We start from the raw sequence: 15735 nt of genomic DNA on the forward strand, positions 1-15735 counted from the left end.
ATTTTTTAGAAGTGAAAAGGATTTTTTCTTTCCCTCAGGTTTTATTAGGACTTTGGCACTGTAATGATCTTAGCTTTCCTTGAAAATTTGGTATTTTGTGCATCATGAATTTTTTCTTGCATTAATTTGATTTTTTCAAAGCTTTATTATTGTTTTTATTTGAAAGAGTGACAGCAACAGAGGGAAAGACAGAGAGAGAGAGAGAGAGAGATATCTTCCATCTGTTGGTTCACTCCCCAGATCACTGCAACAGCAGGGCTGGGCCAGGCCAAAGCCAGGAGCCAGGAGCTTTTTCTGGGTCTCCCACGTGGGTGCACTTGGGCCATCCTCTGCTGCTTTCCCAGGCTATTAGCAGGGAGCTGGATGGGAAGCGAAGCTGCTGGGACATAAACTGGCACCTACATGGGCTCCCAGGACTGCAGACAGCGGCTTAACCTGCTGTCCCGTAGTGCTGGCCCTGATTTTTATTATTATTGTTAAAAATTTTTAAGATTTATTTATTTGAAAGCTGCAGGTACAGAGAGGGAGATGCATAGGCAGAGAGACAGAAGTCTTCCATCCAATGATTCACTCCCCAGTCGCCACAATGACCAGGGCTGGGCCAGACCAAAACAAGGAGCTTCTTCCGGGTCTCCCATTTGGGTGCAAGGGCCCAAGAACTTGGGCCATCTTCCACTGCTTTCTTTCCCAGGTGCATTATCAGGAAGCTGGATTGGAAGTGGAGCAGCCAGGACTTGAACTCAGGGCCCATATGAGACGCCATTGCTACAGATTGGGGCTTAACCTGCTAGGCCACAATGCCAGCCCCAGTTGATTGATTGATTGATTGGTTAAAGATTTATTTATTTATTTGAAAAGCAAAGTTACAGGGAGGCAGAGGCAGAGAGAGAAAGAGAGAGGTCTTCCATCCACTGGTTCACTCCCCAGTTGGCCGCAACAGCCGGAGCTGCGCTGATCTAAAGCCAGGAGCCAGGAGCTTCTGCACACAGGAGCAGCCCAAGGACTTGCAGGAGCCCAAAGACTTGGGCCATCTGCTACTGCTTTCCCAGACCGTAGCAGAGAGCTAGATCGGAAGTGGAGCAGCCAGGACTCGAACTGGTGCCCATATGGGATACTGGTGCTGCAAGCGGCAGCTTTACCTGCTACGCCACGTGCCGGCCCCTATTTATTCATTTTAAAAGAAATCTTCTCATCCTGTGATCAAGCACACACATAGTTGAGCCCAATTCACCCATTCGATTGGTCACTCACACATTCGTTGGATGAGCACTCGTGGCTCCGGGCTGGAGCAGCGTTCTGAGGCCTCTGAGTACCCACCCGTCCTGCCCTTGGTCAGCTCATAAACCGTGTTGTGTGATTCCGAAACAGCCCAGTGAGAAGTGCTGGGCGGAGCAGGAACTCCCGGCCTGGGCAGGGGCCAGGATGTCTCGGAGACACACCGGGTTTCACAGGACGTGAGGAGTTTGGTTTGGCTACAGCTGAAAGCTGAAGGGGAGTGAGGCAAGAAAGAGCTGGAAGGGTGAGCATCCGCCCGTCAGGAGGGTCTTGAAGGGCAGGAGGGCGATGGAGCAGCCAAGACGCCTCTGGGATGCCCCCATCCCCTAGCGGACTGCCTGGATTCAAGCCTGTCTCCACTCCCAACTCCAGCTTCCTGCTATGTGCGAGATACCCAACCTAGGAGGCAGCGGGTGTTGGCACAAATGCCTGCATCCCTGCCTTCCACCTGGGAGAGTGGGATTGAGTTCCAGGCCTGGCCTTGGCTGGGCGCTGCCCCAGCTGTTTCAGACAATGGGGTGTGAAACAGTGAATGCAAGATTCTCTCTTTCTCTCTCTCTCTGCCTTTTAAATAAATAAAAATAAATAAGAGGTGCTGGTCATGGCTGTCTTCCTCGCTCCCACTCCTGGTTCTTTTCTTCTTCTCCTTCTTCTTTTTTTTAAGATTTATTTATTTGAAAGACAGTTACAGAGAAAGAGAGAAATCTTCCATCTGCCAGTTCACTCTCAAAATGGCTGAAACAGCTAGGGCTGGGCCAGACGGAAGCCAGGAGCCAGGAACCCCAGCAGGGTCTCCCATTTGGGCCATCTTCCACTGCTTTTCCAGGTGCTGTAGCAGGGAGCTTGATCAGAATTGGAGCAGCTGGGACTCCAACTGGTTCCATAGAGGATATAGGTGTCTCAGGTGGAGGACCAACCTGCTATACCACAGCGATGAGCCCTCTCATTCTTTCTTTCTTTTTTTTTTTTTTTAAGATTTATTTCTTTATTTGAAAGGCAAAGTTACAAAGAAGGAGAGACAGAGGCAGAAAGAGAGAAGTTTTCTATCTACTGGCTCACTTCCTAAATGGCCGCAATGGCCAGGTCTGGGCCAGACCCAAGCCAAGAGCCAGGAGCTTCATCTGGGTTTCCTGTGGGTGCGGGGGCCGAAACACTTGGGCCATCCTCTGCTGCTTTCCCAGGTGCATTAGCAGGGAGATGGCTCAGAAGTGGAGCAGCCAGGACTTGAACTGGCGCCCATATGGGATGCTGGTGTTGTAGGCAGTGGCTTAACCTGCTGTGCTACCGTACCGGCCCCTCTCATTCTTTCTAATGACTGCTTCATGTTTTTCATTCTCTGGGGCACTCTAATATTATACTTCTCTGTATCTTCCAGACTTTTTATGAACATATAGCTTATTTTTTATTTTTAAATATGGAATATTTTATCATAAAAAACTTTAAATTCCTTTTGAAAAATTTTATTTTACTTATTTGAAAGGCAGAGAGAGAGAGAGGGAGAGAAGGAGGACACTCCTATCTACTCATTTATTCCTCAAATGTCTACAAGAGCCAGGGCTGGGCCTGGCCAAAGCCAGAAACTGGGAACTCCATCCATATCTCCTATGTGGGTGGCAGTGACCCAAGTACCAAGTGTTTGAGCCATCATCTGTGTCTCCCTGGTGTGCACAAGCAGGAGGCCGGAATTGGAAGCAGTCAGGACTCAAACCTCAGGATTCTGAGAGGGTGCCAGGCACCTCCTGGACCACTGCGCCAAACACTTGCCCCACTGCCAAAATGTTTATTGCAAATCCCGTCAATAGGAAATACTCAGATTTTATCCGAAAGTTAAATGTTTTTTATAATATGAAGTTACATATTTTATCTTTAGAAATAGATTATCTGAAATAAGCCAAAAGAAAAAGCTTTTTTTAAAAAGATTTATTTATTTATTTGAAAGTCAGAGTTACACAGAGAGAGAGGAGAGACAGAGAGAGAGAGAAGTCTTCCATCAGCTGATTCACTCCCCAAATGGCCACAATGGCCAGAGCTGTGCCAATCTGAAGCCAGGAGCCAGGCACTTCTTCCAGGTCTCCCTCGTGGGTGCAGGGGCCCAAACACTTGGGCCATCCTCTACTGCTTTCCCAGGCCATAGCAGAGAGCTGGATCGGAAGTGGAGCAGCCAGGTCTTGAACTGGCACCCATATGGGATGTCGGTGTTTCAGGCCAGGGCGTTAACCCAGTGCGCCACAGCGCCAGCCTCAAGAAAAAGCTTTGTATTTTAAAAAGGAATAAAAGAAACTGAATGTCATTGATTCACTGAATATCAGATGTTATTCATCATAAAAATACACTGTTATTTTATATAGAGAAAAAGTGCTGCCAATTGGTTGGAAGATGACATCGATTTTAGAGTTTTGGGAGTATGCAAAATGGGGATGTCTCAGTCTGTTAGTACTGCTACAACAAAATACATGAGGTTGGCTAATTTATAAAGAGCATAAATGTGTTTCCTCATAGTTCTGGAGGCTGGAAGTTTAAGGTGAAGATCCTGGCAGGTCTAGTGTCTCGTGAGGCTTGGCTGTCTGCTTTCAAGGTGACATTTAAAATTTTATTTAGGGGTTGGCACTGTGACACAGTTGGACAAGGTGCTACCTGCAATGCCAATATCCATATGAGAGCCAGTTTGAGACCTGGCTGTCCCACTTGTGATCCTGCTCCTTTCTAGTGAGCCCAGGAAAGCAGTGGAAGATGGCCCAAGTACCTGAGCTCCAGCCATGCATATGACAGACCAGGGTGGAGTGCCTGGCTCCTCGATTTAGCCTGGTCCAGTCCTGACCTTTGCAGCCATTTTGGGAGTGAACTACTGGATGGAAGATCTCTATCTCTCTCTTTCTCTCCGTGACTCTGTCTTCCAAATAAATAAGTAAATATTTTTAAAAATTATATATTTTGTTTACCTGAAAGGCAAAGAGATATACAGAGATAGGTAGATAGAGATCTCCCATCTACTCCCATTTATTTCACAAATGCCTGCAAGAGCTGGGGTTGAGCCAAGCCAAAGCCAAGAGCTGGGAGCTCTTTCTGGGTCTCTCTCTGGAATAGCAGGGACCCAGTTCTTGAGCCATCACTTGCTGTCTCCCAGGACGTGCATGAGCAGGCAGCTGGCATCAGAACAGGGACTCATCCTTAGGCATTTCCATATGGGGTGAGAGCACCCCAAGGTGCATCTAAAGCACTGTGCCAAATGCACACCCCGCAAGATGGCATTTTTTTTTTGACAGGCAGAGTGGACAGTGAGAGAGAGAGAGAGAGAGACAGAGAGAAAGGTCTTCCTTTCTTCCTTTTCCATTGGTTCACCCCACAATGGCCACTGCGGCCGGTGCACCGCGCTGATCCGAAGCCAGGAGCCAGGTGCTTCTCCTGGTCTCCCATGTGGGTGCAGGGCCCAAGCACTTGGGCCATCCTCCACTGCACTCCTGGGCAACCAGGCCCCTGGAAGAGGGGCAACCAGGACAGAATCCGGTGCCCTGACTGGGACTAGCCTATTGAGCTATGGCGGCGCTGGCCCAAGATAGCATTTTTAAAGTTAATTAATTAATTCAGAGATGCAGAGAGACAGATGGACACCTGCTGGTTCATTCCCCAAATGCCCATCCTGGTCAGGAACCCCTCAGCATCTGCCACATGGTTCACAGACATAACTACCTGAGCCGTCACCCGGTCCTTCCTAGGGTGCACATCAGCACGCAGCTGGAGTTGGAAGTGGAGCTAGAACTCAACACCAGGCACTCTCATCTAGAATGTGGGTATCTCAAGCAACAACTTACCCGCTAGGCTGGGTGCCTGCTCCTCAGGATGGCCCCCTGAGTGTGTGCCCTCACCTGGCAGATGGCTAGAAGGGCAAAGAGGGTGAAAGAATATTCCCTTCACTCTTGAACCCTTTTATGAAAGTACCAGGGGCCGGCACCGTGGCATGGCGGGTAAAGCCTCTGCATGCAGTGCCGGCAGCTCATATGGGTGCTGGTTCGTGTCCTGGCTTCTTCCACTTCTGATCCAGCTCTCTGCTAATGTGTCTAGGAAAGCAGTGGAGATGGCCCAAGTGCTTGGGCCTCTGCACCCGTGTAGGAGACCCAGAAGAAACTCCTGGCCCCTGGTTTTGGATTGGCCCAGCTCTGGCCGTGGTGGCCATTTGGTGAATCAGTGAATGGAAGACCTCTCTCTGTCTCTCCCTCTCTCTTTCTGTAACTCTGCCTCTCAAATAAATAAATATTAAAGAAGAGAGAGAGAGAGAGAAAGTACCAGTCCTGTTCCTGAGGCCTCTGCGCTCTCCACCTCTCGAAGGTCACATTTCTTGTTGTTGCATGGAGCACAAAGTTTCAGCATGAATTTTGGAGGCGACAGCATCATTCACACCACAGCAGGCCGTCCTGGAATTGATGGGCTAGGACAGTCCCTTCTTGGCTCTTTATTAACCAGAATCCTCCTCTGGTCTTCCAGGCATAGCCAGGACCCGATGACCAGTGACCCTTCCAGTCCTGAGAGATGGAGCCACACAATTCCTCCCGGGTAGATTCTGAGTTCCGATACACCCTCTTCCCGATTGTTTACAGCATCATCTTTGTGCTGGGGGTTGTTGCCAATGGCTACGTGCTATGGGTCTTTGCCCACCTGTACCCTTCCAAGAAACTCAACGAGATCAAGATCTTCATGGTGAACCTCACCGTGGCGGACCTGCTTTTCCTGATCACCTTGCCACTGTGGATCATCTACTACCACAACCAGGGCAACTGGATCCTGCCCAAATTCCTGTGCAATCTGGCCGGCTGTCTCTTCTTCATCAACACCTACTGCTCTGTGGCTTTCCTGGGCGTCATCACATACAACCGCTTCCAGGCGGTGACCCAGCCCATCCAGACTGCTCAGGCCACCACCCGCAAGCGTGGCATCGCTTTGTCTCTGGTCATCTGGGTGTCCATCTCGGCCGCCGCGACCTACTTCCTCATCCTGGACTCCACCAACATTGTGGCCGACAAGGCGGGCTCGGGCAACGTCACCCGCTGCTTTGAGCACTACGAGAAGGGCAGCATGCCAGTCCTCCTCATCCACATCTTCATCGTGGCCAGCTTCTTCATCGTCTTCCTCATCATCCTCATCTGCAACCTGGTCATCATCCGCACGCTGCTGACGCAGCCGGTGCAGCAGCCCCGCAACGCGGAGGTCAAGCGCCGGGCGCTGTGGATGGTCTGCACGGTCCTGGCCGTGTTCATCATCTGCTTCGTGCCCCACCACGTGGTGCAGCTGCCCTGGACCCTGGCCGAGCTGGGTTTCCGGAACACGGACTTCCACCAGGCTATTAATGATGCACACCAAGTCACCCTCTGCCTCCTTAGCACCAACTGTGTCCTAGACCCTGTCATCTACTGCTTCCTCACCAAGAAGTTCCGCAAGCACCTCACGGAGAAGATCTACAGCATGCGCAACAGCCGGCAGTGCTCCCGTGTCACCATGGAGACTGGCACCGAAGCGATCGTGCCGCTCAGCCAGGTCCCTGCCAAGGCCCTCAAAAACTGACTCCTGCTGGTTGAGGCCAGGCCCAAAGCTTTGTCCTCCACGGACATCACGGATGGGACGGGCTGAGCTGGGAGAGACGGGACATCAGGGCACCTCCTCCCTGGGCACCCGTGGCCCATTGGGTGCAGAGGCTGCAACACCCAGGCAGGGATGCGGGTGCAGAATTTGAATGAACCCCATCACCTACCTCTGGGGGCACTTCCTGTAATAACTGTGGCCGGCGACTTCCTCCTGATCCTGTGGGTCAGATGCAGCAAGGAAGAAGGTCAGGGTCAGGTGCAGACCTTGGGGGCAGACTTCGAGCCACCCCATTCACCCAGCCTAAAGCACTGGGCAACTACTCCCAAGTGCTATAGGCAGAGAGGGGGTTTGGGGAAGGGACTCCCCCTGACTGTGTGGCAGTATCAGTGGGGCAGGCTTTTGAGCTGGGGTGGTGCCACCTCCTCTCCACCCATGGGCACAGCTCTTTGTGACGCTTCCCAGGACAAGTGGCTCGGTGGAACCCTCTCCTGACTCAGCCAGCAGCCTGTCCTGGATGGTGACCGAGAAGACAAAGCACCCGTAGACCAACAGGACATGGATCTGCTTCCTGAGGCACGTGTCTCTCTCTCTAACCGCTGGCCTGGGTTAGCTCTGGAGGCATAGCAGAGACAGCACCACCACCTCCATCTTTGTGTCTTAGCAGCAGATACAGTAGTGGGTGGGCAAAGGCCTCTCAAAGAATAATTGGCCAGGACACGCAATGTCCAGAAGTTTCCATGGGTGTAGGCTCTTGGGCTGGATAGTGCCTGAGCCCTTCCCCACCACACTCTCTGGGAAGCCCCCCTAGCCTAGTTTCCACGAGGTGGGAGGGTGGTACAGTCCCAAGCACTGGCAGGTGTGAGCTTCTCTCAAGAATCTTGAAGTCTGCTTAGGATTTGCAGCAAATATGTTCCAATGAGCCTGCTCTCCCACCCTGAGACCACTCGCACCCTGAGACCAGTACCTGAAGTAGAACCTACAGCTGAGACTCAGGGGTGGGAGGAGCTCTGTTCTCCTGAGAGTCTGTCTCCCTCCCAGCCAGTGTCCCCGGGGAGCTGGGAGGCTGGCTTCCTGGCTCCATTGATGACTGCCTGCTGGGGTCTGGGATGGCAGCTGTGGGCTGGGCTCAGCGGAGGGTGACCAGATGACTAGTGCAGCGCTGTGGCGCTTTGGTGCCACACAGACCCGGGGGCTCAAGTCTTAGCTTTGTCACTTTCACTGAAGGACCAGCAAGCTGAATATCCTACCTCTCAAGGGTGTTATGGGTAAGGTAAAACCTTTTTGGACAGTGTGTGCTAAGGCAGACACCTCCAGGTCAAGGTGACTGTGTGTTCCAGGTGTTCTCCTCTCCTGATGATTTAGCTCCCTGCATCCCCAACAGGAGCGGGAAGATCTCAGGGGATGCCTAGGCTCAGGGATGCCTGCTCCGGGCTTTGAGGGTCCCCTGTGTTAAACTCCGAGCTGTGTGTATGTGTACGTGTGTGTGTGTGTGTGTGTTGGGGGCAGCATATGCAGGAATGGAGGACAGAAGATGACTCTGCCCAGGGTGCTGTGCCTAGCAAGGCGGAGACCAGTGAACCCATGGGTGACAGGCAGGGAGAGGGCGCGGCCCCTCCCCGCTTCTCCTCCTCCAGGTGCATCTCAGTCGCACTCTGCTTTGGGCCGTGTGAAGGTCCCCAATCAGGACACCTTCTCCCTGTTTTGCTAAAGCTGGTTTGGTGGGTGTCAGACTTGCAACCAAGAGTGGGGGATGCAGTAAGCACTGAATTCCAATCCTTTGTGTATCCCCGGCCCTTCCTTTTTACGTAAGCTAATGCCACCTGCCACCAAGAGGTGAGGAGAAGCATCAAAATGTGGCCGTGGTGGGCAAAAAAGTCACTTTGTGTTCCCGTGAGGTTCACCTGCTCTGCCCCAGTGACTTGTGCCCTTTGGGAACTGGCTGCAATGCATATCAAGTGCGTGGGGCTTGTATTCAGGAAGTGCTCAATAAAGAGAAAGCGAGCGTTCTGAGATGGTAACTCATGATTTCCCCCTTGCTTCTCCCCGGAGGTTGCTACAATGCCCAGGCAGTCCCGTCCCCCCCACCCCGCTCCTAAGAGGGGGAGGGGTGTGTTAAGTGGCCTACCAGGCTTCAGTCCTGCCGACGTCTCATAGTCCCAGTGCTCCTCTGTGACCTCAGAGGCTCTGTTCCTCTCTCACGTGACCTAGGACTCCTCCTGTTGTCAGCCGCCTGTGATTACTGAGGCTTACCCACTTCAATGTCTGTCTTCTCTCTCCTGGGGCAGGAACTGGATCTCACACACAGCCTGGAATTGAGATCCGCCTGTCTCCAAAGTGTACAGCTTCCCCAGAGTACAGCATAAGCAGACATCAACATATGTGCGTTTATTTACTTTTTTGAATATTTATTTGAAAGGCACAGTGACAGAGAAAGACAGGAAGAGTGAGAGATCTTTCATACTGTGGTGCGCTCCTCCATTGGCCACGAAGGCTGGGATTGGACCAGACTGAAGCCAGAAGCCTGGAAATCCACATGGATGGCAGGGACCCAGGTCCTGGGGCCATTTCTGCTGCCTTCCCAGGCACCCTAGCAGGAAGCTGCACTGAAAGTGGAGCAGCCAGAACTCAAAGTGGCCCTCGGATATGGGATGCCCGTGTTCCAAGCATAGCTTAACCACCCCGTGCCACAACGCCAGCCCGTGCGTTTATTTCAGGAGGGTTGAAGGAGGCTGTATAGGGACACGAGGGAAAGGCATTTATATGCGCTCTTCCAAAGTTCTCTGTCCTGTTTTCAAGGCATATAGGGGCTTCTCAGAGGATCAGAACATTCTGGAGCTGGGAGGGAACAATCCCGTCATTTCACTGAGGGGAACTCGGGGCTCAGAGGGGCTCAGTGATCGTAGCCGGGGCTGCTCTGAATTTTCACAGCGGGGAAAGCTGAGCTGAATTCTTTCATGAGACACCACTGATTAGAATTTCCAAGGCTTCCTCCATTCACGGGGTTGGGGGGAGCCTCACCTGGTTGCAGCCTTCGCCTCAGGGAGCTACCACGGATCTCAATCGGAGAACCTTGGCTCAGGCGAGACATGGCCTCACCGAGTAAGTCCTAGACACAGAGCGGCAAGTGTAGGTCACGGCAGCCCACAACTGAGCACGTTCAGGCCTGGTGTAACTCACCTCTGTGTTATCTGTGCTCAGCCCTGAGGCCGCAGAAGGAGATAATAAAACCTGGTAAATTCCCACTCTTAACGAAGCTTGTGTTTGTGTAGATCATCCTGCCAGCAAAAAATCTTTCCACCCACCTATCCATCCACCCATCCATGCACCCATCCACTCATCTTTCTATCCACCCATCCACCCACCCATCCATCCATCCACCCACTCACCCATCCATCCACCCATCCATGCACCCATCAACCCACCTTTCTATCCATCCACCCTTCCATCCATCCATCTACCCATCCACCCACCCTTCCAGTCACATAAAGCAAATGCCCATGGAGTTCCTATTTAATGCACTAACTATGCCAAGTACAGTTGTATCAGTTATCTCACTGGAGTCTCCTACCTTCCCAGAAAGGAAGGTGACTTTATCCCCCACACTAAGGGATAACACAAGTGACAGCCTGGGCTGACTTAATGAGACACAGCGGCTCCCTCCCAGGTACAAGTAACAGAGGGAAGGGAGCCAACTTTTTGTTGAACCCCAGCTATTTGCCACTTTCATGTCTTATCTCACTGAGCCCTCACAGCCACCCTACAAAACAGGTATTTTCACATCCATTTCACTGGTGGGGAAACTGAGACTCAGAGGGTTCAGTGATTTTCTTTTCTTTTTTTACTTGAAAGACAGACACACACACACACCGAGAAAAACAGAGACAAGAAACAGACAGACATCTTTCATTTGCTGGTTCACTCTCCCAGATGCCTGCAATAGCCAAGACTGTGCCAGACTGAAGCCAGGAGCCTGAAACTCAATCTGGATTCCCCATGTAGGTGGCAGGAATCGAACTTCTTGAGCCATCTTTTGTTCCTCCCAGGGACTACATTAGCAGGAAGCTGGTTCAGAAGTGGAGCAGCCAGGGCTGGAACCAGGCACTCCATTATGGGATGCAGTCATCCCCAGAAGTGATAAAGCCACTGCTCCACACCCAAACCCTGCTTTAATGACTTAAAAGGTAAAAGAGCTAGTAAGTGGCAGAATAATAGCCAAACCGAGGTCTGCCTAAGCAGGCCTGGGACCTTCCCTTCTCTCCACTCTGAAGGTGACTGTACCCTTGCCCACGCCTCTCTGGGCACAGTTCTGGTGCTCACTGGCGTGGGGGCCTCCTCCTTGCTGTTTCTAGCTTCTTCTTTGAGGTCTCTTGTGCTGCCCTGAGGCTGAGTCCCCAGCAGCCATGACTCTGTCCTGGGCTCTGGCTTTGTGGTCAGCTGGAGGGGGCACTCCTGCAGGTGTTGGGTGCAGTGAACACAGCGCTTTAAAGAACTCAGAAACCAGATGGTCACGTGGCCTAGAGGCGCTCTTCGTGGTCACCTGCATCCTCATCTCTGTAGGTGGAGAAACAGGGGTGGGGGGGAGCCACTCAACATTTGCTGTCCAATGACTGTGCGAGAGGAACTTGACCTCACTTCCTCCTCCCAAGAATCTATGGGGAGAAATGACTCTTCCCCTGCCTGGTCTGTTTTGTCCCACATATCCATATGGCTCTCTCCCTTGGCTCCTACAAGTCCGAGTGAGCATGTGCTGAACTGTACATCTCCTCCCCCTCTTATTCCCACTCTTATTATTTTTTAAAGATTTATTTATTTTACTTGAAAGTCGCAATTACACAGAGAGAGGAGAGGCAGGGTTGGGGAGAGGTCTTCCATCCGCTGGTTCATTTCCCAGATGGCCGCAATGCCCAGGGCTAGTTCAAGTTTCTTTCAGGTTTCTCACACGGGTGCCATCCTCCGCTGCTTTCCCCAGACTATGAGCAGAGAGCTGGATCGGAAGTGGAGCAGATGGGATTTGAACAGGCACCCATATGGGATGCTGGTGTCACAGGTGGCAGCTTTACCTGCTATGCCACAGCACTGGGCATTTGATCTGACAGATTGCTTACTTCTCAGACTGCCAAGGGGCTTCCGGAAGGCCGCCCGTCTGTGCTCCCACCCACAGTTCCCTGGAAGCTTCCCCCATCCCCACCTGCACCTGGCACAGCCCCTTTCACACTGCAGGTGGTCAAGTCTCCTTTATACTTTGCATTCCTCTCAGATTACTAACAGCTTTGTGATCACAACTCACAAGTCATTTCAGTCTGAATTCAGGTTATTCAGCGTCCCAAACCTGCCCAGGGTCACAGGGCAATGCAACGGCCTCAGAGGCCACATTGCTAGGGTGCACGTTCTGACCCCACCACTTCCGCTGGGTCTGCGAGATGACTTCACCTCGCTGGGTCTGCGAGTTGACGGTACCGTCACCAGTACTGTCGCCGCAAGAAATGGTTCTGAGGACACAGAATTGCTTCGAAGGGGGGCACAAGTAAGCCTGGCGGTTGTCACGGCTGTGGTTACAGATCGTGTCACTGTCCACAACGCCTCACTCTCCGCTGCAGTCGGGTCCCTCGAGCCCACGTTGTGTAACCCCGTATTTTCCTTAGGAAGTGAAATTGAGGAAGAGAGTCTGGCAAGTCAGGCTTTTCTGCGGTTAGACTTCCCAGTCATTCTGAAAACAGAATGACCACGCGCATGACTCAGGGGATTTTACCCTTGAAGGAAATAGCTGGTCCTTGAAAGGGAGTGGCGGGCCCCTAGCCTGGTGGTTAAGACGCCCTGGTCCCACATCTGAGTGCCAGGGTTCGATGCCCGGCTCTGGCTCCTCCTTCCAGCTCTCTGCTAATGTGGACCCAGATAGCTCAAGTACTTGGGTTCTTAACCCCCACTGGGAGCCCTGGCTTGAGTTCCTGGCTCCCAGCTTTACCCTGGCCCAGTCTTGGCCACTGTGGGCATTTGGGGAGTGAGCTAGCAGAGGGAAACCTCTCTCTCTCTCTCTCCAGCTCTCTGCCTCTCAAATAAATGTAAAAAATTGCGTAGAAAGGGAGGATGCAGCATCAAGGGACGCTACAGCAGAGTGAAAAGGCAACCACGGGGGACTGCCACTGTGGGTAAAGCCACCGCCTACAGTGCTGGCATCCCATATGGGCGCCAGTTCGAGTCCTGGCTGCTCCACTTCCAATCCAGCTCTCTGCTATGGCCTGGGAAAGCAATAGAAGATGACCCAAGTCCTTGGGTCCCTGCACTGATGTGGGAGACCTGGGAGAAGCTCCTGGCTCCTGGCTTCAGATCAATGCAGCTCTGGCCAATGCGGCCAATTAGGGAATGAACATCTGCTGGCTCTTTCCCAAAATGCCAGGAGCTTCTTCCAGGTCTCCCACATAGCTACAGAGGCCCAAGGACTTGGGCCATTCTCCACTGCTCTCCCAGGTGCATCAGCAGAGAGCAGGATTAGAAGTGGAGCAGTCAGGACTCCAAACGGTGACCACATAGGATGTGGGTGCTGCAGGCTAGGGCTTTAACCCACTGTACCACAGCGCTGGCCTGTGTCCCCCAGCTCTTGCCTTGTATCTCCTGGCACAGCCTCAGGACTGCTGGCCAGACCACCACTACACTTGGATCTTGAACCTCCAGGAACAGCGAAGTCAATGTCTTTTCTCCATAATTAACCCGGCCTGTGAGTTAGCACAGAAAACGAACTGACACCTGCACAATAAAGAAAAAGAACTCCAGCTCAACAAGAACAAAACAAACAACTTGCTTTTCACAACTTGCTTTTCAAAATGGGCAAAGCGCTTGAAGAAACACACAGCCTTCCGAAGGAGACAGGCAGGGCCCCATAAGCGCATAAACAATGCTCAACATCACTAATCTTCAAGGAGAAGCAAATCAAAACCTCAGTGACTTAAAAACAGAAAATAACAAGTGTTGGCAAGGTTGTGGAGGCAACGGAAGCCTTTTGCTTTGCTAGGAGGAATGTCAAATGGGGCAGTTGCTATGGAAACCCGTATGGCGGCTCCTCAGAAAACTAGAGTTAGCATCACCATATGACCTAGGAATTCCACCTCTGGGTGTATACTCAGAGAATTCGAACTAGGGACTCAGATATTTGTACACCAATATTCATAAAACATTACTCACAACAGCCAAAAAGAAGAAGCAATCCAATTGGCCATTGAGGAATGACTGCATAAACAAAATGTGGCATAGAGTACAATAGAAAATATTTCTTTTTAAAAAAAGATTTATTTATTTGAAAGACAGTTACAGAGAGAGGCAGAGACAGAGAGAGAGAGAGAGGTCTTCCATCTGTTGGTTCACTCCCCAAATGGCAGCAACAACTGGAGCTGAGCCAATCCAAAGCCAGGAGCCACATGGGTGCAGGGGCCCAAGGACCTGGGCCATCCTCCACTGCCCTCCCAGGTGCATTAGCAGGCAGCTGGATCGGAAGTGGAGCAGCCAGGATTTGAACCAGTGTCCCTGTGGGATGCCAGTGCTGCAGGCTGGGACTTTACCCACTGAGTCACAGCGCCAACCCCAGAAATTCTTTCTTTTAAAAAAATGTTTAAAAGCAGAGCATCCGACACAGAGGGAGAGGCAGAGGGAGAGAGTTCTTCCATCTGCCAGTTCACTCCCCCAATGGCTGCAACAAAGCTGGGCCAGGATGAATCCAGGAGCCAGGAACTCCATCCTGGTCTCCCAGGAGGGTGGCAGGGACTGAAGGACTTGAGCGGCATCCACTGCTTCCCATGCACATTAGCAGGGAGCTGGACTGGAAGTCCAGCAGCTGCGACTCAACTGGCGCTCTGATATGGGACACAGGCGTCTCGCAAGCAGCGAGACAAACACCGCACAATTATACTTCTATGAGCTGTTGGTAGGGTGGTCCAATTCGTAGAGGCAGGTTAGAAGGGGGTTACTGTGGGCTTGGGGAGACAGCCTTTAAAGGTTGGGTTCAGATCGGTGACCCGGTCCTGGGGCTCGATGGGGGCGATGGCTGCCTGCAATGCGGCAGTACCCGATGCACCTGTGCTGTGCAGTGACAACACTTGCGATGACTTTTATGTTACTGTGCGAGAAGACATGAAAAACGGGCAGGATGGGGTAGGGAGCAGCAGATGATACGGGGAGAAATCGAGGCTCCACGAGGGGACTTCCTCGCAGGGGCTTCTCATGTTGGAGATGATGCGTACCGCGGCGGAGGCAGCACACTGCCGGAGTTACTGCGCGGGGAGGGCTTAGTCACTCACCTTCCCTCCACAGGTGGTGGGCTTGGTTCTGTGTGGCCCGGCATGAAGAGGCTGGATGTCCTTTTGCTCTGCAACTGTCCAGTGATGGGCCAGGAGCTGCAAGGTCCCTGTGAAGTGGGAGAGGCGGGTTTAGTTTTATTCCAGGTCCTTGCCTTCTGCTGAGAGAAGCGTTTTAAGCATAGGCACGTAGAGAGGGTGCTCAAAGTGAGAAAGTTGATTTAAAGGGTGAGAAAGCAGAGACACAGAGACACACACACACACAGGTGGGCATACCTGAGGAGTGACGTGGACCAGGCAGAGAAAAGGGGTGGGGGTGGGAAGTACCGAGCGGGCCCTTCAGCACCTCCTCTTGTCCTGGTATCATGGGCCGGCCTTTATTATAAGGTCGGAAGGGGCGTGGCTCCTTGGCACCGCCCACCCCAGGTCCCTGGGTGAAGGGGGGCTATTTGACTGACAGATGAGATAACACAGGGTGGGGCCTTCATCTAGCTGACCCATGCCACCTGTCCTCCCCCTGTAGCAAATGGCAGCTGTGTTCAAAATCCCAGAGGCTTATGTTTGTTATTCAAGGCTCACCTGGGCTTGAGAGAATTTGCTGGGA

General features: G+C 52.1%; 1 protein-coding gene and 1 long non-coding RNA gene across 5 annotated transcripts in view; one reads left to right on the forward strand and one right to left on the reverse strand.

The window, feature by feature from the left end:
- Positions 1 to 8859, forward strand: part of PTAFR (platelet activating factor receptor) — a 30038-nt gene extending 21179 nt beyond the window's left edge. For all 4 annotated transcript variants that reach the window (XM_070078974.1, XM_070078976.1, XM_008265869.4 and 1 more), the window contains exon 2: positions 5755 to 8859. In XM_070078974.1, coding sequence (XP_069935075.1) covers positions 5800 to 6828 — 1029 coding nt within the window. In that variant the 5' untranslated portion in view covers positions 5755 to 5799 and the 3' untranslated portion in view covers positions 6829 to 8859. The remainder of the gene's footprint in view (positions 1 to 5754) is intronic.
- A 2780-nt stretch (positions 8860 to 11639) lies between these two features.
- Positions 11640 to 15489, reverse strand: LOC138850699 (uncharacterized). Its single transcript, XR_011390817.1, has 3 exons — positions 15408 to 15489; positions 15135 to 15241; positions 11640 to 11833 (listed from the first exon to the last, which is right to left on the reverse strand). It is a non-coding gene; the product is annotated as an uncharacterized lncRNA (long non-coding RNA).
- Positions 15490 to 15735: the final 246 nt, after the last annotated feature.

Source organism: Oryctolagus cuniculus, chromosome 7 (genome assembly GCF_964237555.1).
Source record: "Oryctolagus cuniculus chromosome 7, mOryCun1.1, whole genome shotgun sequence".
Lineage (NCBI taxonomy): Eukaryota > Metazoa > Chordata > Mammalia > Lagomorpha > Leporidae > Oryctolagus > Oryctolagus cuniculus.